The sequence below is a fragment of the Thamnophis sirtalis genome, unplaced genomic scaffold (genome assembly GCF_051295495.1).
Source record: "Thamnophis sirtalis isolate CommonGarterSnake01/CBP01778 unplaced genomic scaffold, rThaSir2_p1.2 scaffold_2, whole genome shotgun sequence".
In the NCBI taxonomy this organism is placed as follows: Eukaryota; Metazoa; Chordata; class Lepidosauria; order Squamata; family Natricidae; genus Thamnophis; species Thamnophis sirtalis.
This window is the reverse complement of record NW_028261382.1, coordinates 51,376,491-51,402,702: the sequence shown is the minus strand read 5'-3', so window position 1 is coordinate 51,402,702 and position 26,212 is coordinate 51,376,491. Positions and strand designations below refer to the sequence as shown.

Genomic DNA, 26,212 nt, shown 5'->3' with positions numbered 1-26,212 from the left:
GAGTTGAAGTCCGGACATCTTCAAGTTGCCAAGGTTGAGAAACACTGCCCCAGACTAAATAACACAAAGCCCAGTTGGCACAATTGATGCCCCAGTAAAGCTGGCATTATCACTGGGACAACATAACAACAGAACTACTGTGGGAAGTGGCGCAAAACCTGCTAAGACTACAAGTCCCAGAATTCCTAACAAGGAAAAAAAAATTGCTACTGGAGGGCGGGACTACAACGTTAAGCCGTTCCCTGGCAACGCGCTACCCGACATGCTTCGAGCGAAGTTTGATCCGCCCATCGCCTCCTAGAGCGCCGAAGGCTCCCAGCGTACCTTGCGCGTCTCCATGGTGACCAGCCGCGGGCGTCCAACTGAGGCCTAGGCCGCTGCGGCCTAGCAGGCGGGATGAGGCGTCCAGCCGGGCCGCCGTTTCTCCTGAGGCGGGCCGTCCTCTTTCTCTTGCTGCTACCCGGGGTTTGCCCGTCCACGGCCGGCCCGACGAGCGAAGCTCCTTCTTCGAAGCCGGCCACCAGTCCGGGCGGAGCCACCGCGGCGTGGTCGACAACAACAACAACCACAGAGCCCGCTCCTCTTTCGCCCCTCAGCCAGGCGATGTCGACGGCGGGCCCCGTCGAGGCATCCAGCCCGCGTCGCGCGTCTCCCCAAACGCCGTCTCATGTCGGCCCGTGGCCGGCGCCCGTGACCAAGGGTGGGTCTCCTGTGTGTGGGGGGCTGATGGAGCCTCCATGGACAGGAGCAGTCATGCCGGCGGTCTCGGCTCGAAGCTGGCGGGAGGAGAAAAGGGCTCTGGCTGGGACTACAGTTCCCATCATCCTAGGCTATAGGAAGCAAGCCTAAGGAGTCTGGGGGGAAAAAAATCTTATTTATTCTATTTATTTGTTAAAATTTATTTGCCGCCTCTCTCGCCATGGGGCCACCCTAGGCGGCTTATAACAATAAAAGGGAAAATGATATTTTTTTAAAAAGGCGTAAAGATAACAATAGCAAAGGGATAAAAAATAAACCAAATGGAAGTACAACAGTATAATTTTTTCTTAAAAATAAAAATAAAAGTTAGTCGTAAGTCTGGAGCATTACCGGAGCATCTATTTCCATGGTTTTCCTCCTTGGTAAATCCCAGGTGTATCCATGGCTAAAAGAAAAAAAAGCTGATTTTTTTTCCGGTTCAATTGCTCTGAATTGAAACAGTTCATGCAAAATGATTTTTACTGTTTCTGGCAGTGCGGAGGACGGCATGCATATTTAATAAACCATGGTTCATTGCACAGTCAGCCAGATGTTCAGCCTGAATTCGGCATTTTTATCCCCCTACGCAGATGTTTTTTTGATGGTGCCTAAGACATCGTGGCAGGTTGTTCAGCTATTCCACCAAATCGATTTATTTGCCTTTTGCAATTGATCGACGAGGTTTGTCAATGCGGATAATAGCCATAGCAGTTAGACTTATATACCGCTTCATAGGGCTTTCAGCCCTCTCTAAGCGGTTTACAGAGTCAGCATATTGCCCCCAACAACAATCCGGCTCCTCATTTTACCCACCTCGGAAGGATGGAAGGCTGAGTCAACCCTGAGCCTGGTGAGATTTGAACAGCCGAACTGCAGAACTGCAGTCAGCTGAAGTGGCCTGCAGTGCTGCATTTAACCACTGCGCCACCTCGGCTCTAATGTTCAAGAGGTGCTCCAGATGTTTTGAAATTGCATTCAAGGTTATTATCATTATTATTACTTGACTATTCACCGCTATTCTTGTCAAATCTATTTTTTTCAGTGACGGAGCTCTGCGTCTGTGACCTGCTGGAGAATCAGTGTGACGTAAACTGTTGCTGCGATCCTGTTTGCACGGCTGCGGATTTCAGCGTCTTTACCGCCTGTTCGGTTCCCGTTGTCACGTAAGGGCGCCTGGTTCTAGACCGACGCAGATGTGTGCATTTAGACGTGATCTCCGCAGAGATCTCGAATGCACTCTGTTTGAACTTGCCACATCAGAATAGCAAATGGAGGATGCAGTCCCTGGGGCTCTGTCCCTCGAGATTAAAGCAAAAAAAAAAAATGTATATTAATAGAATGAAAATAGGATCTGGTTCAAATAAGCAGCTTCTGAAGTGGCACAGTCTCCTCATAAAATTGTCCCGGTGCAGAATACAGAGGGCAGAGGGGTTTCATTAAAAGCTTTTCCGAGTTCGCAGTGCCTGTGAAGTGAAAAACCAGTGTGTTGGGGAGAAAGCTTTTCTTATTAATTAATTAATTAAAATTAATTAGCCTGTGAGGCTTGCTTGCAGAGAGGTTTTCTTGGCGGCTCGGTGCATAGCGGAATTCGATCATTTGAACCCTACGTAAATTAAATAGAGTCAAAAATGCAAAGCACGAGATAAAATGTTTCACATTTGCTAAATTCTGCATTCGCACTTTACGTAACCGAATCGCCACTTGCTTGCATTTTGGTGCCCGCTTTAATGTCTCTGGATTCAAAAACAAAAGTATTTTGTCTACTTCTCCATATTGGAACAAATACCTCTATGGCAGTGTTTCTCAACCTTGGCGACTTTAAGCCCTATGGACTTCAACTCCCAGAATCCCCCAGCCAGCATAGCTGGCTGGGGGATTCTGGGAGTTGAAGTCCACAGGGCTTAAAGTCGCCAAGGTTGAGAAACACTGCTCTATGACTACCGAGATATTTTTAGGGGTGCATTTCTGAACACTGGGTGCACTATTAATAACCCATTGCAATCTGCATCCTGCTTTGTTGTTACTTCTTCTGTATGCCATTTCCTTTTTGGCAGCTACCCACTCTCCTTTCCACGGCTTCTTTCTCCTCTGGTGTCCTTCTGCATTGTGAATTTGACAACCAAATTAAACCCTGGTGGATTAGCGATGTCCTATTTAAATATCAATATGCCAGCAAGTTTCCTGTTGCAGCCTCCCGACACAGATTTTGTAGCCTTTTTTCCAGAGCCATCTCTTCTTCACAGCTCTGTTCAAAACCACCGGCTTCATTTATCCAACCCCTCTTTTTTTTCCCCTCACGACACCTCAGCATGTCTCCTTGCAGGAAAAAAACCCACAGCTCTTTGGAACAGGAATTGTGCCACTCTAGGGTTTAATCCCCGTGCCAATTGCCACCTACACTCAGTATTTTGAGAACTGTTAGACGTGTGAGAGTTAAAGCTGACTACTAGATGAATTTTTACCTCTGAAATGAAGTCTCAGTCGAGAGGCACAGGTTGGTTGAATGCATTGGCTTCTGGAAGGTAATGGCTTAACAATTGACCCCTTGTTTTTACATTGCCTAAAATATTTTTTCAAATCCATTTGCGCTACATGGTGGTTTGATTTCAGAGGGTTTTTAAAATCCATTTACGTGCCTTGTTTCGACAGCCATTTTTCCCCCCGAATGGACTTTTTTCCCTCCATGGAGGAAAAACAGCATTCCTGTATGTAAAAAAAAAAAGATTAAAATGCTGACAAGCTTTTATTTTCTCTAGAGGTGACGGGCATTTCTGCAGACAACCGGAAGCCCTCTATTCCATAGATCAATCAGCTCAGCCTCCAGAAAGGATATTTCAGCTAGTCGAAAAAGTCAACCCCTCTGTGTTCTGCCTTCAGACCTCCAACTGTAAGTGGAACAAACCGAAGCCTCGTTGAACATGTCACTCTGAGGATAAGTAAAGCTGATGGGATAGATAGTACTTGAGGGGAGTTCAACAGTGGTTGAAAAAACACATCACTTGTTGACGGTGAGTGGCCATCTAGATCAGCCTCTCCAAATCTGACAACTTTGCAACTGGTGGACTTCACCTCCCAGAATTCCTCAGCCAGCCAAGTTTGGAGAGCATATGAAATATTTAAATTCAAATAAAATGGCTTTTTCTTTCCCTGACTTGCAACATCAGTACGAATCCCCCATCCTGAAGAGCCAAGCCAAAAGGTGAAGCTTTATTGTTCCAGTGTATTTCCTTTCATTTCTGAAGCGAGAAAGGTAGCCAGGGGTAGCAATTAAGATGTTGAAAAACAAGAAGCAAGATGTTTCCCCCCCCCCCCATACGATCACAATGCTCAGGACATGCAGGGATCTCGCTCCGAAATGCCCCGATGCAATGGGATGGACTACACTTCTCAAAATTAACTTTCTTTTTCTTTTTCTTCTTTTTGCAGATAAAGCTGGCCTCTCCTTCCAAGCTCCAGAAATACCCACTCTGCAGAATTTCGACAGGCTCCTTCAAGAATTCGACAGGGGCAGCTTTGCTACTGGGCAGGATCTGGTGCCGGGAGCGGAGCCAGGGACCCCGCGTGAGGCTGGTGCGAACGACACCAGCAGATACAAAGTAAAGGGCTCCTCTTTGCACATCCCGTTTCTTGAAGCCCCTTTAGATTTTGGTCCAGGAAAGCTTCACATGCTTGTCTAACTTCTAAGCATTTTCCCTAAGGGTGATTCTCGGGGCTGTAGAGAGGGCCTAGCAAAAAGCTTCCCAGGGATGAACGGGGACTGTGGATCTTCTTCCTGGTGGAAAACGAAGTTTCTTTTGTCCTTTGACAGTTTAAGGATCTCATTCAAACCACCGACGGCTTTCTGAGGTTGCCGGCTCCACTTTTTTCCCACTGTGCGCATGAGAATCCTGCAGGTCAGTCAGAATAGCCTCTTCCTTCTGGAGCTACTCCTGGGTTGTTGTCTGGGGACAGGCGCTCGGAATAAAATGTCCCGTTGTGCTCTGTTTTTCTCGACTACGGGATCTCCCACAGGCCCCATCTTACCCTCCTGAAAGAATCCCAACAAGACGGCTCTGCCGAAGGGGTTTTGTCTGGCTTCACAATTTTGTGTGTGTGTGTGTGAAGGATTTGTGTGTCTTAAGAGTTGCCGTAGGAACTTCGAAAGGAAGGCCCAAATTTAGTGGATGTGGATGAAATACAAACATGAGGTTGGGGCTTAAAATCTCTGAGCTGGAGGTACATAAGCTATGCCTGCACTGTATCTCTAGCTAAAGTTGCCATCCAGTTAAAAGAGCCGAGGTGGCGCAGTGGTTAAATGCAGCACTGCAGGCCACTTCAGCTGACTTCAGTTCTGCAGCTCGGCTGTTCAAATCTCACCGGCTCAGGGTTGACTCAGCCTTCCATCCTTCCGAGGTGGGTAAAATGAGGACCCGGATTGTTGTTGGGGGCGATATGCTGACTCTGTAAACCGCTTAGAGAGGGCTGAAAGCCCCATGAAGCGGTATATAAGTCTAACTGCTATTGCTATCTATCTATCTATCTATCTATCTATCTATCTATCTATCTATCTATCTATCTATCTATCTATCTATCATCTATCTATCTATCTATCTATGTCTGTCTGTCGGCCTGTCTATCTATCTATCTATCGGATTGTTGGGGGTGATATGCTGACTGTAAAACCGCTTAGAGAGGGCTGAAAGCCCTATGAAGCGGTATATAAGTCTAACTGCTATTGCTATCTATCTATCTATCTATCTATCTATCTATCTATCTATCTATCTATCTATCTATCTATCTATCTATCTATCTATCTATCTATCTATCTATCTATGTCTGTCTGCCTGCCTGCCTGCCTGCCTATCTATCTATCTATCTATCTATCTATCTATCTATCTATCTATCTATCTATCTATCTATCTATCTATCTATCGGATTGTTGGGGGTGATATGCTGACTCTGTAAACCGCTTAGAGAGGGCTGAAAGCCCTATGAAGCGGTACATAAGTCTAACTGCTATTGCTATCTATCTATCTTATCATCTATCTATCTATCTATCTATCTATCTATCTATCTATCTATGTCTGTCTGTCTGTCTGCCTGCCTGCCTATCTATCTATCTATCTATCTATCTATCTATCTATCTCTATCTATCTATCTATCTATCTATCTATCTATCTATCTATCTATCTATCTATCGGATTGTTGGGGGTGATATGCTGACTCTGTAAAACCGCTTAGAGAGGGCTGAAAGCCCTATGAAGCGGTATATAAGTCTAACTGCTATTGCTAGTTACAATGTCCTTCTTACCACAACTATCATCCTCAGCTAGAATGGGGCTGCAGGGAAGTTTGGAGGAGGCTTCTTTTATCACAAGTTTCTGTTCTGAATTAATCTGGACTTCCTTTGATGTATTCCACACACGTGTTTAGATATTTCTAAGTAAATAAGGGGGCGCATATATGCGTGTGGATTACAGAAATGAAGAGAGAGTTCTAGAAAAGACAGCTGGCCGCAATGGAGCCCACTCTTAAGCCATGCATTCTGGGGCTTTTCATTTAATCCCTAAAACGGATCTAATCTTCCCCAACATGGAAGGTTTCCCTCTGAATCCTGTCCTTTGCTGCTTTCCCCAGGCTTCTTAATGACCCAGGCTGAAAAATGTAACACGGCGATGAAGATGGATGGATGCACCGCGCTTCCCGAACTCAGCATGCTGTTCTACACCAATTTTAGCATTTTGGTGGTGAGTGCTTATTTGGCAGCCTTCAGAGTGCACAGGGTGGGATGTGAACTCAGAACAGCTGGTTCAAAAGAGTTTTCTGGCAGGTTAGGACAAGGCCAGCCAGTTTGTCATTTGTCCTATACGTGGCAACACTTCACCTAAAACGTGACTTCTTCTTCTTCTTTAATTCCCCTTAGGTGCCCAATTCGAGCCAAACAGTAAGTTTAATTTTAATTCCCACTTTGAGCCATTTATAATGCCTCTGTAGGCAGATTTGTACTTAATGATACTTAATGGCAACTCTCCCACTATAATTAAGAAATAACGGGGGCGGTTATCGCGCTAGGTGGATCTTTCCGAGTGACATCTCTATTTTGGTGGGTGGGTTTTAAAACCGTTGCAAAGCAAACTTGCTCTCCTTGGAAGCAGGCGGGGGGCAGCCCAAAGGAGGCACCTGGACAGGGCCAAGGAGAAAGAGGCAGCAGGCCCTTCTCTGCTCTCTTTGCTTCCTTTGGGGGGGGAAATGGAAACGAATTCGCCTCTAGGTATGATCTTATTCAGATTTTTCTTACCCTGCATGATGAGTAAAATTTTACCTTAAAATATTTCACGGATTCCAGAACAGAAAGCTTTTCCCGAGAGAGGGTTTTTTAAAGGAGCATGTCAATTTTTCCTTAAACAACTGTCAACTACATAGAGGATAAGGGGGAATATTTGTTTATCCCAGATAACTTTCCCTGCTCTTTCCTGGGGCTTATGAGTATGTGGTTTAATCGTGGTTTAAACAAACCACACCCTAGGGCTAAAACACCAGCCGTAATGTCTGAATCCTGTCTGTGTGAAAAGCAAACTTGTATCGAGTGGTGGTTGCTTATGAATCATTTCAGGTTAACGTCACCATCCAGTCCATCGCAATTCAGGTGCCAGAGGGACTGCGCTCTCGCCTGGCTAGCGCAGACGCTGTGTTGCTCCCTGCGTTAAATAATCAGTCGTGCAGCAGTGTCGTCCTTGAGGTAGGCAACTTTTTCGTGTAGGGACAAAAAACTTTTGCACTTAAATCCCAGAGAAAACGTGGAATGTTTCACACGGTCTTCACTACCTCAATTAAAACCCTACCAAGATTTATGTCAAGCATGCCCAGCCTTTGGCCTTGCCGGCTCTGCCTTGAATGGAAAGGAATTTTCTTGGGCCGTATAGAGCACGTAAAATTAACCTTCATAAATCACATAATGTTAAAAGTTTACGATCTTGTGGGGCTGCGTAACCAGCTGGCCATGGTTTATGTTAACCATGGACCGTTTATGAATTATCCCAGGTTGGCTGAGCCTGACAGAAAGGCTACCTGGGTTTAAGGAGGCCTCGACTTTGTTGTATTTGCCTAACTAAAAACACTGAAACACGAGAGGAAGAAAGGGCATTTTTCTTTGGCTATATTATGGCACCTGTCTTCTGGGACTTTTCTGACCTGGGCTTCCCCAATAGCAATAGCAGTTAGACTTATATACCGCTTCATGGGGCTTTCAGCCCTCTCTAAGCGGTTTACAGAGTCAGCATATTGCCCCCACAGTCTGGGTCCTCATTTTACCCACCTCGGAAGGATGGAAGGCTGAGTCAACCCTGAGCCGGTGAGATTTGAACCGCCGAACTGCTGAACTGCAGTCAGCTGAAGTAGCCTGCGGTGCTGCATTTAACCACTGCGCCACCTCGGCTCAAACCCCGAAGCAGACTCCTTGTCCTGACAAAAAACCCTTTTTATTAAGCTACTGTGAATTGCTCTCATTCACACCCAGCAAAGTCTTTCCTGGGAGGATTTACAGTCACAGACCTTCTCTGGCTTGGAGAGCTGCCAGGTGGAGATCTTGCAAAACCTGGCAAGGCGCCTTGGAGAGTCACGAACCAATGAAGCGAACTGATGGTCTCCTGCAAACTCCACTCCCCTTTCGCTCCTCTTTTATTCCCTCTGGGAGGGGCCATTCACCGTCCACTTGTGGCCTTACTCCCAAGTCGACCCCTGTTCTTTAGCTCTTCCCTTCGTCCGACAACTCACACTGGGAACAGGCTCCAGCTGTTCTTCTGCCCCACTGATGTCTGACTCCGAAGGCAGCTGATAACTGTCGGACGACCCTGTCCCCCTCTCTGCCTCCGACACAGAGCCCTCCTCAGAGCCTTCCCCAGACTCCAGGACTGGCCCACGTTCCTCCCCAACCCTCCTCACTCTCCGAATCTGCTGCCAGATCTGCTAGCAGGCCACAACAGGAATATAAAAGCCAGATGTTGTGAGCCACCTAGAGTAAATCTGGAGTTGGGCAGCACCTGAGTCAAACAAAGGAAACCCCTCTTGCCTTTCAGGCCAGTTACCTCGTGACCTTCACCGAGGCAGGTGAAATCGTGGGGGCAACCGTCTCGCTGGTCCTGGGGACAGTTCATACCAGGGTCCTTTTTCTGCAGCAGATGTTTGCCATCCGTTTCATACAGGTAACTCCTAAATTATGACAATGTTTTTTTAAAACAAATATTGAATTTCCCCCCTCAGGGCACTGGAGACTTCACAACTGGAAGACAGGTATTTCTCAGAAGGAAGGAGGAAGCGTTCAAGATTTATATTTCAATTTCAGCTCTGATTTGTTTTGAGTCATTGTTTCTCTACTGCAGGTCACAATAATAATAATAACAACAACAACAACAATAATTGGGAATTCTAAATTTATCAGACTTGAACATTCTGATTCTACAAAAAACCACCCTACTTGGAACAGCTTATAGGTTTCGTTTTATTTAGGTTTCGTTTTATTTATATGCCGCCCTATTCCCAGCGGGACTTATATCATCCGACGTTATCTTAACAGTTCCTAGGTCCTTGGTTAGGACTCGAGCTGTTGAGCTACCAACCAGCCCCAAAGGCTGTGAATCTCACCAAAGATTAACCACATAATAATAATAGCTACTTAATAAAGCAGTCTCTACAATTCTAAGAGATTTGTGGCCTGGTATTCAAAGCAAAGTGAAAAGCCAGTAATTTGCAACATTTACTTTTTTTTAACAGCAAGATACTCGGCCGGTTCCTTTCAGCGGAAGCCCCGGTTATCTGACTGGGTTACCGATAAGAGCCGGATTCAGATCCACTGGATATCCTTTTTTTTCCCTCCACTATTTAAGCAAAACTCACTCTGGGGGCTGCAAGTGTCATAAGCGTGGAACAACAATCATCAGTCCCTTTTTCAGGGCCATTGTCGCTTCGAACCGTCACTAACTGAATCTTTGCAAGTCAAGGACTACCCCTAGCTGGCATTGTGGAGCTGGGCTCAGCCGGTGCTTTGAATCAGTTCCGCCCTCAGGTTTGCAAGCCGCAACCTACGATGTGTGCATTGTGCAAATCCTTGTAATTGGGGCCGATTCAGGAATCCACGATGAAAGAAACCCCCACCCCTTAAACCCAGCTGTTGCTGTGGCACCAGAACCTGTGTTTTTCCTTGACTCGCTGCGTTCACCTCTGGGGTCATTCAGAGTCTGAACGAAAGAAGCCAGCTGACCATGATGAAAAGCACCCCAGTCCAGGATTGTTTCCGAGCAGAAGGGAGCCGAACCCCAGTACTGTTTGGGTACGATATGGTCTCCGGATGCAAAGTGCGGTAAGGAATAAGCTGCTCTACTTTTCGGACAAGTTGCCTCTCCTTCTTACCTGGATGCTGGGAAGGCGGATCGGTGCGTCCATTGCAACGCTCTGACCCAGAACCTTCCTTAGAATGCAAGAAGCCGAGTCTTGACCCCTCCAAAACCTCTTTTATTTACACGACACTGAATTCCTTACACTCAGTCGGCAACGCTTAGCAAGCAGTAGCTGCCAAATACTAGTTTCCAAAGGCAGGGCAAGGCGAAACCTGGCACAGAATGTCTTTACAGTCACAAACAGAACTTTCCACTCTTGACACGACCGAATGAACAGATTGTTTCCTCAAAAGCCCCCTCCCCGTATGGTTCCTCTTTTGTTTCTTCTGGGAGGGGCCAATCACCTCCAAGGTGTGGCTTTACTCCCAGGTCTACCCTGATTTCTGAGTTGTTTCGTGTCTTCTGGCAGCTCTGGGCATGCGCACACTGGGAACAGGCTCCAGATGATCCTCCGCCTCACTGCTGTTTAGTTCCCTCTCTGCCTCCGACGCAGAGCCCTCGTCTTGAGCTTTCCTCAGCCCCCTAACCCTCCCCAGCCTCCTCACTGCTTGACTCTGCCCCTCGGCAGGCCACAACATGCAACAACCGTGGCACGACAAAACCGCGCTCGACTAAAGCGCGCCCGATTAAACCGCGTCGCTGACGTCATCAGCAGGGCGACAACAGCGAGCACGGAGAAAGAAGGGCGCTTTAAATAGCGCTTTGAAAGCAAGCTGATTCAACTTAAGGTAAGGGTTAGGGTTAGGGTTAGGTTAAGGGTTAGGATTAGGTTTAGCATTAGGTTAAGGGTTAGATTTAGGGTTAGGTTTAGGTTTAGGTTTATTAGCATTTGTAGGCCGCCCTTTTCCCTGAGGGGACTCAGGGCGGCTCACACAAAACCGGGAAGGGGGAATACAAACATTAAGATAACCACATATAGTAAAATAATAGACAACATACATTCATCATTCGGGCGGGGTAACTATGCTTATCCCCAGGCCTGACGGGCGAGCCAGTTCTTCAAGGCTATGCGGAAGGCTTGGACGGTGGAGAGGGTACGAATCTCCACGGGGAGCTCGTTCCAAAGGGTCGGGGCTACTGCTGAGAAGGCCCTCCTCCTTGTAGTTGCCAGCCGACACTGGCTGGCCGATGGAATGCGGAGGAGGCCTAATCTATGGGATCTTATAGGTCGCAGGGAAGTAATTGGCAGAAGGCGGTCTCTCAAGTAGAGAGGTTAAGGGTTAGGATTAGGGTTAGGTTAAGGGTTAGGATTAGGTTTAGCATTAGGTTAAGGGTTAGATTTAGGTTTAGGGTTAGGTTAAATGTTAGGGTTAGGGTTAGGTTTAGGGTTAGGTTTAGGGTTAGGTTTAGGGGGATTAGGTTTAGGGGGTTAGGTTTAGGTTTAGGGGTTAATTTTAGCTTTAGCGTTTACAGCGTGCTTTTTTCTCCACGCTGTTGTTGCGCTGTGATGACATCAGCTACGCGGTTTCATCGAGCGCCCTTTAGTCGAACGCGGTTTTGTGGTGGAACCGCAACAACGATCCTGTCCAGCATGGTAGTCAGTCTTTCTGGTCCCGAAATCCTCAGGAATTGCTGGGGGGCTTTTGTGGAGGGATGAGGGGAGGGGTTTCTCTGCCCTCTTCTGGAAGTCAGCACATTGGGGAAGGGCCCTCTCTTTTATCTCCCCTCTGCTGATTTCTGAGTAACCCCAACTTTCAAAAAGAACACGAGCCCACTTTCACTTAGCTCTTCCACAGGCATCCGCCACAGGGTTGCTGATGACCGTTTCCTTTCTTGAAGCATTCCCGGCAGTGCCGAATGTACGCTTCTGGCTCCAGAGATCCTAAGGGTGCTGAAGGGCCAAAATTTCCCAGACTACGTGGCCTCTTTTGGAGATTCCTTGCCTCAGAACGGACCGGACTGGGTCCAGATCTCTTACAATTCCACCAAACCGGTAAGAATTCAGACTAAGATCTGGATGGATGTTTTCTTCACCTCAAGAACTCTGCTGGAAGAGAAACTAGCCCGAGACTATTTGGGGGTGGGGGGTGCAAATAGGCCACATAACAGCCACTTCCTTTGAATTCTGCAAACTATTGTGCGAATTCTATAATTCTAGAATATAGTTCTACAAAGTATAGTGAGGGACTAATACCACTCTATAAAGCCTTAGTAAAACCACACCTGCAATACTGCATCCGGTTTTGGTCACCACATTATAAAAAAAAGATGTGGAGACTCTAGAAAGAGTGCAGAGAAGAGCAACTAGGATGATGAGGGGACTGGAGGATAAACAGGATGGACGGTTGCAGGAACTGGGCATGGCTGGTCTAGGGAAGAGAAGGACCAGGGGAGACAGGGTAGCAGGCTTCCATTATCTCAGGGGCTGCCCCAAAGAAGAGGGAGCCAAGCTATTTTTCAAAGGAACAATGGATGGAAACTGACCAAGGAGAGAGATTCAACATGGAAATAAATAGAAATTTCCTGACGGTGAGAGCAATTAACCCATAGAGCAGAAGTTGCCTTAGAGCAGTGTTTCTCAACCTTAGCAACTTGAAGATGTCTGGACTTCAACTCCCAGAATTCCCCAGCCAGCGAATGCTGGCTGGGGAATTCTGGGAGTTGAAGTCCGGACATCTTCAAGTTGACAAGGTTGAGAAACACTGTCCTAACCACTGCTGGGGAATTCTGGGAGTTGAAGTCCGGACATCTTCAAGTTGACAAGGTTGAGAAACACTGTCCTAACCACTGCTGGGGAATTCTGGGAGTTGAAGTCCGGACATCTTCAAGTTGCCAAGGTTGAGAAACACTGTCTTAGAGGTTGTGGGAGCTTCATCCCTGGAGGCTTTCAATAAGTGACTGGACTGGCATCTGTCAAACGGTTGAGGGTCTCCTGCTTGGGGGAGTTGGACAAGGTCCCTTCCAACTCTGATCATCTATAAATCTGTAATATGTAGGCTAAGTTTTAAAAAAAAACTTGAAACAGCACAAATCGATGCTGGGGAATTTACCAATGTCCCCCAAGCAGTTTGGGGGCTGCTTTCATTCTTATCTTAGCAATTTATGCGCTCTCACCGCTGACTCAAAACGCTCCACGCCCTGTTTATGGGACAAAATGCAGTAGTAGGTGACATCCTGCATGCTTAGCTGAAGGGGGGGAGGAGGAGGGCCCCTCCCCTCCCCTCATGCAAAGCGGGCCCTTGTGACTTCTGACTCCCTTCCAGGCCACCTGTGAAATCCCCGTCTCCTTTGAAGTGCAAGTGAAGTGGACTAAATACGGCTCCTTGGTGAACCCCCAGGCTAAAATCAAGAGCGTCACGGTGACCGTAAGAACGGCCCCCTTACCCCAGGTGGGTGGTGAACTTATGGGAAAGGGAGGTTGTTTGGGGGGGGGGATGGAAGAACACTGGGAGCTTATTTTTAACTTTAGCACACTCATTCCGTGATCGCAAGGGACGATGGGTGGGTGGAGTGTTAAGACATCTGCGGAAGGGCAGAAGAGTAAAGAATATAGATCCACCGATGTTTTTAAAATACTTTCTAAGCTTTTGGACTGATCAAAATTTTAGGATTTCTGTCTGGTATGAAATGGTAAAACTGTGTACCGATGGGGAATGGAAAGAAGCACTGCTTATTTTGGATAGATATTATACGGGACTTTTATAAGACTTATTTGAATCTCAATCCAAACTGCGCATGAATTGTTTTCTGTGAAGACATCTGCCCAATAAAACTGGCATTCTCTCCTGAACGGGTAACATTGACTCCTGGCAGCACGGCTGGGCGGGGAATTCTGGGCATCGTAGTCCACACACCTTAAAAGTTGCAGAAGTTGAGAAACACTGGTCTAGATGCCTTTTGGGGGGAAAGTGGTGGTTTGATGGGGTCTCTCTCTCTCGCAGGTCGAGCCGGGAAGCGAAAGCATCGTGGAGATATTCAGCTCCGTGTCCTTTGTGGATATCTCTGCCCCTGCACAGCCGGGATACAAAGCTTGGCCCACCATCGAGGCCCACCTCCCCTTTGATTTTTTCTTCCCTTTTGTTTAAAACCCCCTGCAGAACCCGGAAGAGGCCGGCCTCGTTTTTCTTTTAAAAAGGGGTGGGTGGGTGTCGTTCTTCAGAGCCAGGCTGAAGCGGGAAACAGCTGTTGCGTCCAAGGGAGCAGAGACCGCCCGTCGCTTCTGCCAGCATCGACTCTGGGAAGACTCCCAGCTGGGATTCCGGTGGACCGTGGCAAGAGTTTGGTTGAAAGTCTGCGGCTAGTTCATAAGCGGATACGGGCCGAGGCATGGGTTCTGCCAGGGGCTGCTGCGCAGGAGAAACAAGCAGACGGGAAGGCTGGGAGGTGGAGCCCCCCGATTGGAGAACTTGGCTTGCGATAACACGAGTCAGGTATAACGGGGGCCCTCCGGGAACTTAAGATGCCATCGTTAACGGATCCCGGAGCCCAGATGCTCAAAGGGCATCAGAAAAATAAAAGAATTAACATTCTGCAACAGGGACGTTGGAGAAGGATTGTGCCCTCATACCTGAAGAAACCCCTTCCGACGAGGGCAGCTTTTGTGAACTACCGGAGGCCAATTCCCAGTATGGATTTGAATTTATTACATGATTATTATTATTATTATTTCCCCTAAGTCTTGTGGAACTGTACAGCTGTACAAGAAAGAACGCATTTTAGAGTGCTGGAGCTGTTCTACCCACGTGGGGTCTCCAGAGGAGAGATCGAGGCCAGCCGAGTCCCCCAGCTGGGTGCCCTCCAACCAAACCCGCCTCCGAGCAGGACTGGGAGGATGGCGGAAGGCGGCGTCCACTCTATCTGAAGGGCATCAGCTCCGGAGGAAAGCAGCGGATAAATGTGCCAAAAGGATCTGTTTACAAGGTCACCCTGTCAAACGTAAAACTGGTTTTCTCAGGGCCAGAACAGAATCCAAGGAAGAGGTTTGGTCCAGCTCAGGCGCCTTATTTGGCCTGGTTGAGGAGCCCATGTTGCTTCATGAGGTTGTTCAGCCTTTCAATTTCTATTTCCTGTTGGAGGAAAAAGGAGGGCAGGTGATTTCCTGTGTCCCTCGATGCATCATTTTTTTATCAACAGCCCTTTTCCATTTTGGGGGGGAGGGGGGGAAACAGAAAAGAAAAAGTGGAATTTAAATGCTCAGAGAGCCTATGGCCAATTGGATCTTCACTTGAATAAACATCTGGATTTTCTCAGTCCTCGCTATTGATTCCTTTCCTTTGTTCCCAGCTACGTTTTCCGTTTCATGGGGGGGAAAAAACCAAAGGGTTCTGTAAGAGCAAAACCAAAACTGTGCCATCACATTGGAATAAATCCAGTGGCCAGGAGGACGGAACTCCTGTGGTTCCTGCTGGACCCCCTTGAAGGCCTTAAAAGCTTACCTTCTCAGCACAGCTGCTTTCCAGCTGCTGGACTTTGCTACTCAGCTGCAGATTGGCTTGCTTCAGCTTGGAGATGTGCTGCTCCGTCCGGGTCTTCACGGATAAGATTATTCCTGCAGATGGGATCGAAGGACAAGGCAGCTCACAAAAACTATCGGCCACTTGAAAAATTAGCCCTGCCCGACATATTTACAGCAAACATCCCGTTTAGGAAGCCATGACAGAAAAGGGCTCGGGTTGTATAAACGTGGACAAAACCTGGAGGCGAACTCAAAACTTTCCAGTGCTGTTATCAAATTCTCAAAAAAGATGGAAACTAACCGAGGAGAGAACCAATCTAGAACCAATAGGGAAATTTCCTGGCGGTGAAAACAATCAATAGCAATAGCAGTTAGACTTGTATACCGCTTCATAGGGCTTTCAGCCCTCTCTAAGCGGTTTACAGAGTCAGCATATTGCCCCCAACAATCCGATAGATAGATAGATAGATAGATAGATAGATAGATAGATAGATAGATAGATAGATAGATAGATAGATTGCAATAGCAATAGCAGTTAGACTTGTATACCGCTTCATAGGGCTTTCAGCCCTCTCTAAGCGGTTTACAGAGTCAGCATATCGCCCCCAACAATCCGATAGATAGATAGATAGATAGATAGATAGATAGATAGATAGATAGATAGATAGATAGATAGATAGATAGATAAATACTGTAGATAGATAGATACATAGATAGTTGATTAGATAGATACATAGATACATAGATACATAGATAGTTGATTAGATAGATAGATAGATAGATAGATAGATAGACAGATAGAGAGAGATAGATAGACACAGATAGACAGAGATAGATAGCAATAGCAATAGCAGTTAGACTTATATACCGCTTCATAGAGCTTTCAGCCCTCTCTAAGCGGTTTACAGAGTTAGCATATTGCCCCCAACAATCCGATAGATAGATAGATAGATAGATAGATAGATAGATAGATAGATAGATAGATAGATAGATAGATAGATAGATAGATAGATAGATAGAGATAGATAGGCAGGCAGGCAGGCAGGCAGACATAGATAGATAGATAGATTAGATAGATGGATAGATAGATAGATAGATAGATAGATAGATAGATAGATAGATAGATAGATAAATACTGTAGATAGATAGATACATAGATAGTTGATTAGATAGATAGATAGATGATAGATAGATAGATAGATAGATAGATAGATAGATAGATTGCAATAGCAATAGCAGTTAGACTTATATACCGCTTCCTAGGGCTTTCAGCCCTCTCTAAGCGGTTTACAGAGTCAGCATATTGCCCCCAACAACAATCCGGGTCCTCATTTCACCCACCTCGGAAGGATGGAAGGCTGAGTCAACCCTGAGCCGGTGAGATTTGAACCGCTGAACTGCAGATAGCAGTCAGCTGAAGTGGCCTGCAGTACTGCACCCCTAACCACTGCGCCAATTAATCAGTGGAAACAGCTCACGACCAGAAGTTGTAGGTGTTCCAACACGAGATTTTTAAGAAGAGATTGGACAGCTATTTCTCGGACACGGTCTAGGGTTAGCTGCTGCTAGAGCTGGGGTTGGACTAGAAGACCTCCAAGGTCCCTTCCAACTCTTGTTATTGTTACTTGGGGGGGTCTGAAAGCCCACCCATTGAACCGATGGGCTTTGGCAAAGCAGGAGGTGTTCTATAAAGACAGTCTTGAGAGAAAGGATATGATGGACAGGAGAGAAGAAGGCAGAAATCAGAAAGAGAAAAACGGGATGGAAACACTCGGGATCAGGTTGTCCAAGAAGTGGCCGAAAGTCTCCGTCTTTTGGTCAGGGAGCCAGGAGTTTAGCCAACCCCAAAAGGAGGAGAAAACTCCCACTCAAAGCCTTTCAATCGTTCTTGGATGAAACCAGACACAAAGAGTTTAAAGACCCAACGTTGCCCTTCAAACCGTCCTGCTTTCCGGACGTACCGTTGATGATCCTGGCCACCCGCCACAGCCGGAGCAGGATCAGCAGGCCGAGCGCTTCGAACTGATGCTCCTGGGAGATGACCACGATGTCCAGGATGAAGGAGACCACCACCACCACGGCGTCCAAGACTTCGAACTTGTGGTGGAAGAACTCCAGGCGGTAGGCGAAGAGCTTGAGGCTGAGTTCCACCAGGAAGAGGGAGAGGATGGAAAGGCTCAGGTAGTGGAGGACCTGGGGGAAGACGGAAGGAGCCACAGGTAGGTTGACAAAGCCGCCCAGGATACAACGGGGGAGTTTGGAGAGAGCACAAGGGACAAGACAATTGCTCTTCACCTTTTTAAAAATTATTATTATTTTTTCTGACCTAGACTTCCCGAGACAGTATAAAGCACACTCTTAGTCCCAAAAACCCTCTTTTTATTTCAATGGCTGTGAATTGTGTTCATTCGCAGCCCTTGATGAGTCACAAATAGTTTGTAAAGGGTCCAACAGAAGTCTGCCAAAGTCTTTCGGGATAAGGCCGATAAGCACCCATCTTTTATCTCCCTCAAAACTCTGCCAAAGACCAGAATGAACAAAGTTGCTTCCTGCAAAAGCTCACGTGCCTTTGCTCCTCCTTTACGTCTTATGGGAGGGGCCAAGCCTTACTCCCGAGTCGCCCCTTTTGTCTTAACTGTTCTTGCCTTTTGGCAGCTCTGCGCATGCGCGCACTGGGAAAACAGGCTCACAGCCTCTTGCCCCCAACCATCTGGCTCCTCATTTTACCCACTTCAGAAGGACGGAAGGCTGAGTTAACCTTGAGCCGGTGAGATTTGAATTGCCGAACTGCAGCTAGTAGCCAGCCGAAGTAGCCTGCAGTACTGCACTCCAACCACCGCACCACCTCAGCTCTCTGGACCCAAGCTTATTTTTGCACGAAGGGTTCAAAATTGCTCTCCTTTTGCTTCTTCCAAAATAGAGGCCCCGGACAGAGTTCCCACCGGTTCACCCACAAAACTGCGCTCGACTAAACCGCGCCCAACTAAACCGCGTCGCTGATGTCATCAACAGGGTGACAACAGCGCGGAGACAGAAGCACGCTGTAAACCCTAAACCTAAAATTAACCCCTAAACCTAAACCTAACCCCCCTAAACCTAATCCTAAACCTAACCCTTAACCTAACCCTAAACCTAATCCTAACCCTTAACGTAACCCTAAACCTAACCCTAACCCTAAACCTAACCCTTACCTTAAGTTGAATCGGCTTGCTTTCAAAGCGCTATTTAAAGCGCCCTTCTTTCTCCGCGCTGGCTGTTGTCGCCCTATTGATGACGTCAGCGACGCGGTTTAATAGGGCGCGGTTTAGTCGACCGCGGTTTTGACGGGTCACGTTCCCACCACAACTTTCTGGATGATCCTAAGGCACCTCCTGCCCAGAGAGTCTCCTCTCCACCCATTTTTTTTCTCACCCTTGGTGCGATCTCCTCTTTGTCCGGGTGAATGATCTTCAGATCCAGAAGCAGCTCTCCCAGCACCAACACAGCATCCAGGATCACCAGGCAAACCACCACGATCTAAAGGGGGGGAAAGCGGGGGGGGGGAAGCACTCAGGTAAAAATGATAAAATGTCCTTGGAAGTCCCTCAGCAGACGTAGAGGTCGATTCCCGTATACGTAGGAAGCAAAAAAATAACTGCAGCCCGACACGTTAACTGCAGAGGAAGGGGAGAACAATTGGGACCATCCCATTTTAGCATTTCTTAACTCTTTTCCCAAAACAAGGATTGGGAAAAAAATGAATAGTGATAGTGAGAAATAGTGTTTCTCAACCTCGGCCACTTTAAAATGTGTGGGCTTCAACTCCCAGAATTCCTCAGCCAGCATGAAGTCCACGCATCTTTTTTTTTCAATTGAAAATTTTTGGGGAAAAAAAAGGCTTTTACAAATATTTACCTCCGCCCCCCAACTTTCCCCCCCCCCCCCGACTTCCCAGAACCAATACAGGGTATAAATCTTTAACAAAGATGTTCTAAAATAAACTTTAAAAAAGTTAGTATCATCTTTCATTTGAGCTTTAACTCCTCTTTGCTAGGCTAGCACTAAACAGATTATATCATTCCTTGCTTCTTCAGTCATAAAACTATCTGGAATTTCTTAGTCCCATATTTGTTTTGAATATAGTCAATCCATCTTCTCCACTCCAATTTATATCTCTCATTTGAATGGTCTTTGACATATGCTGATATTTCAGCCATCTCTGCTAAGTTTGTTACTTTTAATATCCATTCTTGAATAGTAGGCAAATCTTCCTTCTTCCAGTCTTGCGCCACCAACAGTCTTGCTGCCATTATTAAATGCAAAATCAGGTTAGTCTCTATAACAGTAAAAATAACTGCAGCCCGACACGTTAAGTGCAGGGGAAGGGGAGAACAATTGGGACCATCCCATTTTAGCATTTCTTAACTCTTTTTCCCCAAAACAAGGATTGGAAAAAAAATGAATAGTGATAGTGAAAAATAGTGTTTCTCAACCTCGGCCACTTTAAAATGTGTGGGCTTCAACTCCCAGAATTCCTCAGCCAGCATGAAATCCACGCACCTTAAAAGGGGCCCAGGTTAAAGCATTGGCCACCTGATTGGAAAACCAGGAATGGTCACCCAACTCCAATGAACCAGCTAACGATAAGCGAGAGCCCACTCAAGGAACCAGCAACCTCACTCCCACCTAAACTGATATGGCAAACCACTAGTCTATGAAATGAGACCAAACCCCACTCCCTACCAGCACTGATAGCAATAGCAATAGCAGTTCGACTTATATACCGCTTCATAGGGCTTTCAGCCCGCTCTAAGCGGTTTACAGAATCAGCATATCGCCCCCAACAACAATCCGGGTCCTCATTTTACCCACCTCGGAAGGATGGAAGGCTGAGTCAACCCTGAGCCGGTGAGATTTGAACCGCCGAACTGCAGATAGCAGTCAGCTGAAGTGGCTGAAGTACAGCACTCTAACCACTGCGCCACCTCGGCTCTTTTGATGATGTTACCTAGTCTGGTAACGAAACAACTACAAGAAATCCACCAAGCTCAGAAAGCACCCCCACGATGATTAACTCGCTAGAAAACGTGCGCAGAACCACGGAATGCCATGGTTTACTCCTGCGGTTTGCTAAATAAACCAGGACTGGCTAAGTTCACAATGCTAGTTATAGCAGGAAGTCATTTCTTTGGTTTTTGGCCAAAGATGTGGCACAAACCATACCTGGGATTTGGACATTACGGTCAGTGACTGACAGTGCAATTCCGAGCAAGTGAAGATGGACCAACAAGCCATGATTAAGACCAAATGGAGGAACCCAGCATATGTATCAACCAAGCGACAAGGTGGTACCCAGGATTATCTGTATCGCCTTGTGCTTGGGGGACCCAAGAGAGCCCAGGGGGGGGCAGGCGCCTGAAGCTTCCCGCATCCATACCTGGAACTTGTGGGATTCGAACAGCCTTTTCATAACATCCCGGAAGGTTGGGCGCCTGGGCGCCGATTCGACTTTAACCGCGACCTCCGGCGGCTTCCCGTCTCCTTCCTCTTCGGTCTCTTCCTCCTTCCATTTCTTGTAGTCGTTGTTCCACTGGGCAGTGTCGTCTCCCACCACCGTGAAGTGTTTCAGGTACATCGACATGGTGGTCGCTCAACGGGACAGCGCCTCCGGAGAACAGCTGCAGGAGCAGATCTTGGTTAAGTCAAGGCTTGGTCAAAATCACCTTCCTCGGGAGACATTCACGGGCATAGTAAAAAGAGAACAAGGGAATCGTGCGCTAAAGTGATCATTTTTTTCAAGGGCCTCCGGACTCGCCAACTTTAAGACTTCCACAGCCAGCATGGGGGATCAATTCTGAGAGTTGAAATCCACAAGTCTTAAAAATGGTCAACTTTGGAGATCCCCGATTTAGGGGACCGAGTCCAGATCCCTACTCAATGTAAGGCGCTTCCCCAGTAGATAACAACAGCCCAGGCGCTACTCAATCAAACCCAAACTCAGAGTCACTTGACGGCCAGACAATTTTAGCAAATCATCACCACCAGGAAATTTGCTACTTCCCTAATTCACTACTCTACCCTTCCATCCCTTTTCCTACTAGGAGCACTCAATGAAGCATCCATTTGTTCCCAAGAAGGGCAAAAGCCCAGGCGTTATGTTTAAAAAAAAAAAGAGGGTCAAGAAACTAATCTTTCCTACGAGACGCTGCGAGGAGAAATAAAACAAGGGAAACAGGGCGGAAAGGCTACCTTGAAGAAGAAGAGAATTACAACACACACAACCACCAGTCCTGATCCTCGGAGCACCCCCCAAGATCGTCCCTCTCTCTTACCGTGTCCAAGCTCTCCTTCTCCGCCCACTGAGCCTGCCTCTCCCCTGCCAAGGAACCTGAAGGCAATGCAAGAGACTCTCCCCAAAGCCCGCCTGGGAGAGAGGTTGCTAAAGAGACCTTTGCTGGCTTATAGGAGAACAAAAAGAAACCCCACTGTTTCCTGTTTGTGTTATTTTGCATAAGACATTTCTGTCGCAATCTTTTCTGGTGATAAAGGAGAGGCGGAGGAGGGGAAAGCCCACCCAGGAGGGGGGTTAGCCAACTGCTGCCCTTAAGAGAAGAGCCATCGTTTCCCTCTCCCACCCCCCGTGTTTGTTGTGGGTACAAACCATGGCCAGGACAGTTCTCCTTGTCCTTGGCTGAGATGGCATCAGCTCCCTGCAGAAGGAAGACCCACCGGGAGGGGCAAGGACTTGCCCAGAGTGCCAGCGATTGGGCTTTAGTGCCACCGGAGTGGGCTCCGGTTGAGGGAAGTAGCTGGCACAGATGTCTGCTCTGTTTACGGTACACCATAGCGGCCAAATAAATACCAGCCATTGCTGGTTTATGGTCCTCTTCGCAAACAGTTTCCAGGTAATTGGAAGAACAAGTTTGCATGACTATGCAAAAGCTCTCTGACCTAATCCTGATCTAATCAGGATTTACAACCTCCTTATTTATTTGCTGCCCAGAAGGGGTTATCGTTGAGTATTGTCTAGCAACAAACAGCCTCCCTCTCCGTCAGGGCCTGGGGGGGAACAGCACAGAAACCACAAGGAATTCTCTTGAAATGCTCAAGGTTATTGCAAAACGATAGCGGTTCTATTTTTAAATATTTTTTTTAAGCACGGTGTTTCTCCCCAAACAAACAGCGCATACTTTGCTCGGCTACAGCGGACCCTGCTCTTCCCTCACCCCGGACTTGGAACGTGTTGGGCTAAACCGATGGGTGTGGGAACATCAGCTCCAGGGTTACACGCTTACACAATCCGCAATCCCGTCGAACAATTTATAGTAAAGGTTGTGTAAAAGAGAAAGCCGTTCTGAGCTCAGCCTTGGAAATCAGGATTTCACCTATTTATAGCAGCCAGCTCTTAAAATAGACCGCTCCAAGGTTTCTTGACTAAACCCAAAGTTGGTTGAGTTCAAGACCCACCCTAAGACATTAATCATGGGTTACTAAAACCAATGGCTCCGTTGACAGCCGGTGCTTAACTCAGAATACAAGTGTTGCTTCGTTTTCCACTCCAGGAGTCTCCAATGAATGACCTAAACCCCATGGAAGAAGAGGGGGCCATAGCTGAGAGGAGAACCTCAAGGTCTCCTGGGCTTTAAGAAGCTCCTCTTCTGGTCTGTTGGTTTGCTTTCTTGGAGAGCTGTAAGATTAACCCCATCCAAACTATAAAGAAGGGACCTTTCCAGACATGAAATAATGAATGTTTCACCTGAACACCTGTCTGGGAAACCTGGACTTCACTTTCAAGGAAGACTCTTGAGCCGCGCGAGCGATCGTGGGTGCACCTCGGTTCACCCACGTTACACCTATCCTCCGCGAGCTGCACTGGCTGCCTATTGGTCTCCGGATACGCTTCAAGGCGCTAGTCGTCACTTATAAAGCCCTTCATGGTATTGGACCTGGGTACTTGAGAGACCGCCTGCTGCCAATCACCTCCACTAGACCGATTAGTTCCCACAGATTAGGCCTCCTCCGAATCCCATCCGCCGGCCAGTGTCGATTGGCGACTACCCGGAGGAGAGCCTTCTCTGTGGCTGCTCCGACCCTCTGGAACGAGCTCCCCGTGGAGATTCGAACCCTCACCACCCTCCAGGCCTTCCGCAAAGCCCTTAAAACCTGGCTGTTCCGACAGGCCTGGGGCTAAAGAGCTGTTGCCCCCCCTCTCGAATGGTATGGTTGTTGTGTGTTTTTAAATTGTGCATTGTTATGTTTTGTTTTATTTTTTGTCTGTACCCCCTTCCCTGATTTGAATTGTGAGCCACCCTGAGTCCCCTTCGGGGGAAAAGGGCAGCATACAAATATAATCAATCACAATCACAATCTTGAGTCTTCTGGCCAACCAAACCAGTGGAGAAATCCTAGCTTTCCCATAAGCTTTCCCATAAGCCATCTTTCATCCACCTGGGAAGAGAGGCAGATCTGCTCTACTCCTACGACGCTAAAAAGTGGGGGGGCTTCCTCCGGGTTTAACCACAATTTGTTGAATAGGCCACAACTCTCTGTCAAACCCAAGCAAACCGCTAATCGTACGACCTCACTTATGCTGTGCTGCCTTCCCAACCTGGCACCTCCACCTTCCAGAATCCCCCCCAATTTTGGACTTTCGCCTAGGAAATTCACCGAAGCTTGCAGAAAAATCTGCCTTAGTTAAATATTCTCTGTCTTCCCCTGGAACCAACTCAAGGGATTGATTTACTTTTCTTGCAATCCGCCCGCTCCTCCTTTTAAGAACTTTCACAACTTTTCTAGGATCTAGAAGACCCCCACTCCTCCTCAACAATTTTCCTTATATTTCTGTAATTTGGAAGGGGGGGGCTCTTGCTTGCCCAGAAAACTGTCTGCCCTTCCCCACATCCTCAATCAGAATGTCTCTGTTTTTAATGCTTTCAGCCCTTCTTCAAAGTCCAAATTCTTCCCCTTTTTTGTGTGTGTTTTGTCTCAACATAACTCACGTTATCAAAAGCCACACATGACAAAAGATTCCACTTTTTGGCAACACTTTCCAGGCCTTAAAGTCCTGTCAACTCTCGTTTCATACTTCTGCTAACATCCTGTTGGAGGTCATTTATATCGACATCTTTAAATAATAGCCCAGCTTCCTTCTCTAGTTTCTGCATTTCAAATTTCTTTTTCTTTTTCAAGTGAAAGGCCCTTCCTTCCACAGTTAAAAGGCCAAGCTTTTTAAACTCTTTATTAATACTGGGAAAAAAAAGTTCCTCTTTTTCTCATTTGAAAAACAAATTTTGTGGGGGGCTTTTTTCCTCTCTGGGGAGGGTTATTTTTATTTCGTGATGTTTAGCCACAAATTTACATTTCTTGAGAACAACGGTGACTGCAGTGAAGTCACTGTGGTAACACTGGGTCCATTATTAGAGTATAAAGGTAAATGTTCCCCTTGCACATACATGCTAGTCGTTCCCGACTCTAGGGGGCGCTGCTCATCTCCGTTTCAAAGCCGAAGAGCCAGCGCTGTCCGAAGACGTCTCCGTGGTCATGTGGCTGGAATGACTCAACGCCAAAGATGCACGGAACGCTGTTCCCTTCCCACCAAAGGTGGTTCCTATTTTTCTACTTGCATTTTTCACCTGCTTTCGAACCGCTCGGTTGGCAGAAGCTGGGACAAGTAACGGGAGCTCACTCTGTTATGCGGCGCTGGGGGTTTGAACCACCGAACCTTTCTGATCGACAAGCTTAGCCACTGAGCCACCATGTCCCATTAGAGTATAGGGGTCTCCAAATTGGGCAACTGGTGGACTTCAACTCCCAGAATTCCTGACTGGGCTGGGCTAGGATTACCCCCATGTGTAAAACCCACTCTGGGCTGGATTGACCTAAGCCCACTGCTCTAAGGCAGTGTTTCTCAACTTTGGGGACTTTAAGTCCTGTGGACTTCAACTCCCAGAATCCCCCAGCCAGCATAGCTGGCTGGGGGATTCTGGGAGTTGAAGTCCACAGGACTTAAAGTCCCCAGGGTTGAGAAACACTGCTCTAAGGAGGCAGAGCCGAGGGCTGGCTGGGGGATTCTGGGCGTTGAAACCCAAATGGGAAGGCTGCCAACTTTGGAGACCCCAGAGGTGGACCCTGGTTAGCCTCTCGGGATGGCCAAGCTCCATCCACACGCCGATCCTGCCAGCTGCTCCCTCCTTCCCCTGGTCCCCACCTCCAAGCCCGCATCGGCCGCTTCCAGACGAGCTTAGAAGCGCCTCTCGGCCCGTCCGGCTCGGCTGGGCTGAGCCGAGGAGGTTCCGGGCGCCCGAGCTAAGTGATGGCGGAGACCCCACCCCACCCGTCGCTCCACGTCTCCAGGGCTGGGAAACAGACCCCCCCCAAAAAAACAAACCTGGGGAGGCCCGGCTGCCAGCGTCGTCCCGGCACTGCAAGGAAGGCGAAGGGGCTGCTGGCGTCGGCCACGCAATGGGCGAGGGTCCCCGCCTGGACTCCCCCTGCCCTGGAGGGTGGGGGGCTCCCTCTCTCCTTCCCTCCCTCCCGCACCCCCCCTTGCCGTACCGTGCGGGGCCACGAGCCGCTTGGCCAGCCTGGGCGGGTTGGAGGGGCCGCCGCCTCCCCTTCCACCTTCCCCGCCCCCTTGGCGCCTCTGGATGGAGGAGGAGGAGGAGGCGGGCTGGCCGGAGGGCGCCTCTCCCCGCGGCGGCCGGGCTTCTTCCGCGCAGCCGGCGGGGGA

General features: G+C 47.8%; 2 protein-coding genes across 6 annotated transcripts; one reads left to right on the top strand and one right to left on the bottom strand.

Moving 5' to 3' along the window:
- The first annotated feature begins 353 nt into the window (after window positions 1–353).
- TCTN1 (tectonic family member 1) lies at window positions 354–14,549 on the top strand. The gene is made up of 14 exons (XM_087705472.1): window positions 354–700; window positions 1,781–1,901; window positions 3,495–3,625; window positions 4,165–4,334; window positions 4,547–4,631; window positions 6,355–6,464; window positions 6,641–6,661; window positions 7,331–7,456; window positions 8,793–8,918; window positions 9,487–9,569; window positions 9,932–10,072; window positions 11,889–12,042; window positions 13,313–13,438; window positions 13,991–14,549. The coding sequence occupies exons 1-14, from the start codon at window positions 397–399 to the stop codon at window positions 14,132–14,134; spliced, it is 1,842 nt and encodes a 613-aa protein (XP_087561598.1). The 5' UTR covers window positions 354–396; the 3' UTR covers window positions 14,135–14,549.
- Window positions 14,550–14,668: 119 nt separating this feature from the next.
- Window positions 14,669–26,212, bottom strand: HVCN1 (hydrogen voltage gated channel 1). Of its 5 annotated transcripts, none has more exons than XM_087705474.1 (6): window positions 26,038–26,212; window positions 20,921–21,161; window positions 18,916–19,020; window positions 17,466–17,697; window positions 15,485–15,597; window positions 14,669–15,115 (listed from the first exon to the last, which is right to left on the bottom strand). In XM_087705474.1, exons 2-6 carry the CDS (start codon window positions 21,122–21,124, stop codon window positions 15,050–15,052), a joined length of 720 nt encoding a protein of 239 aa, XP_087561600.1. In that variant the 5' UTR covers window positions 21,125–21,161; window positions 26,038–26,212; the 3' UTR covers window positions 14,669–15,049. The 5 variants fall into 5 exon arrangements, with proteins under 5 accessions (XP_087561600.1, XP_087561601.1, XP_087561602.1 ...); XM_087705475.1 differs by lacking the exon at window positions 26,038–26,212 and adding an exon at window positions 25,871–25,994; XM_087705476.1 differs by lacking the exon at window positions 26,038–26,212 and adding an exon at window positions 22,145–22,295.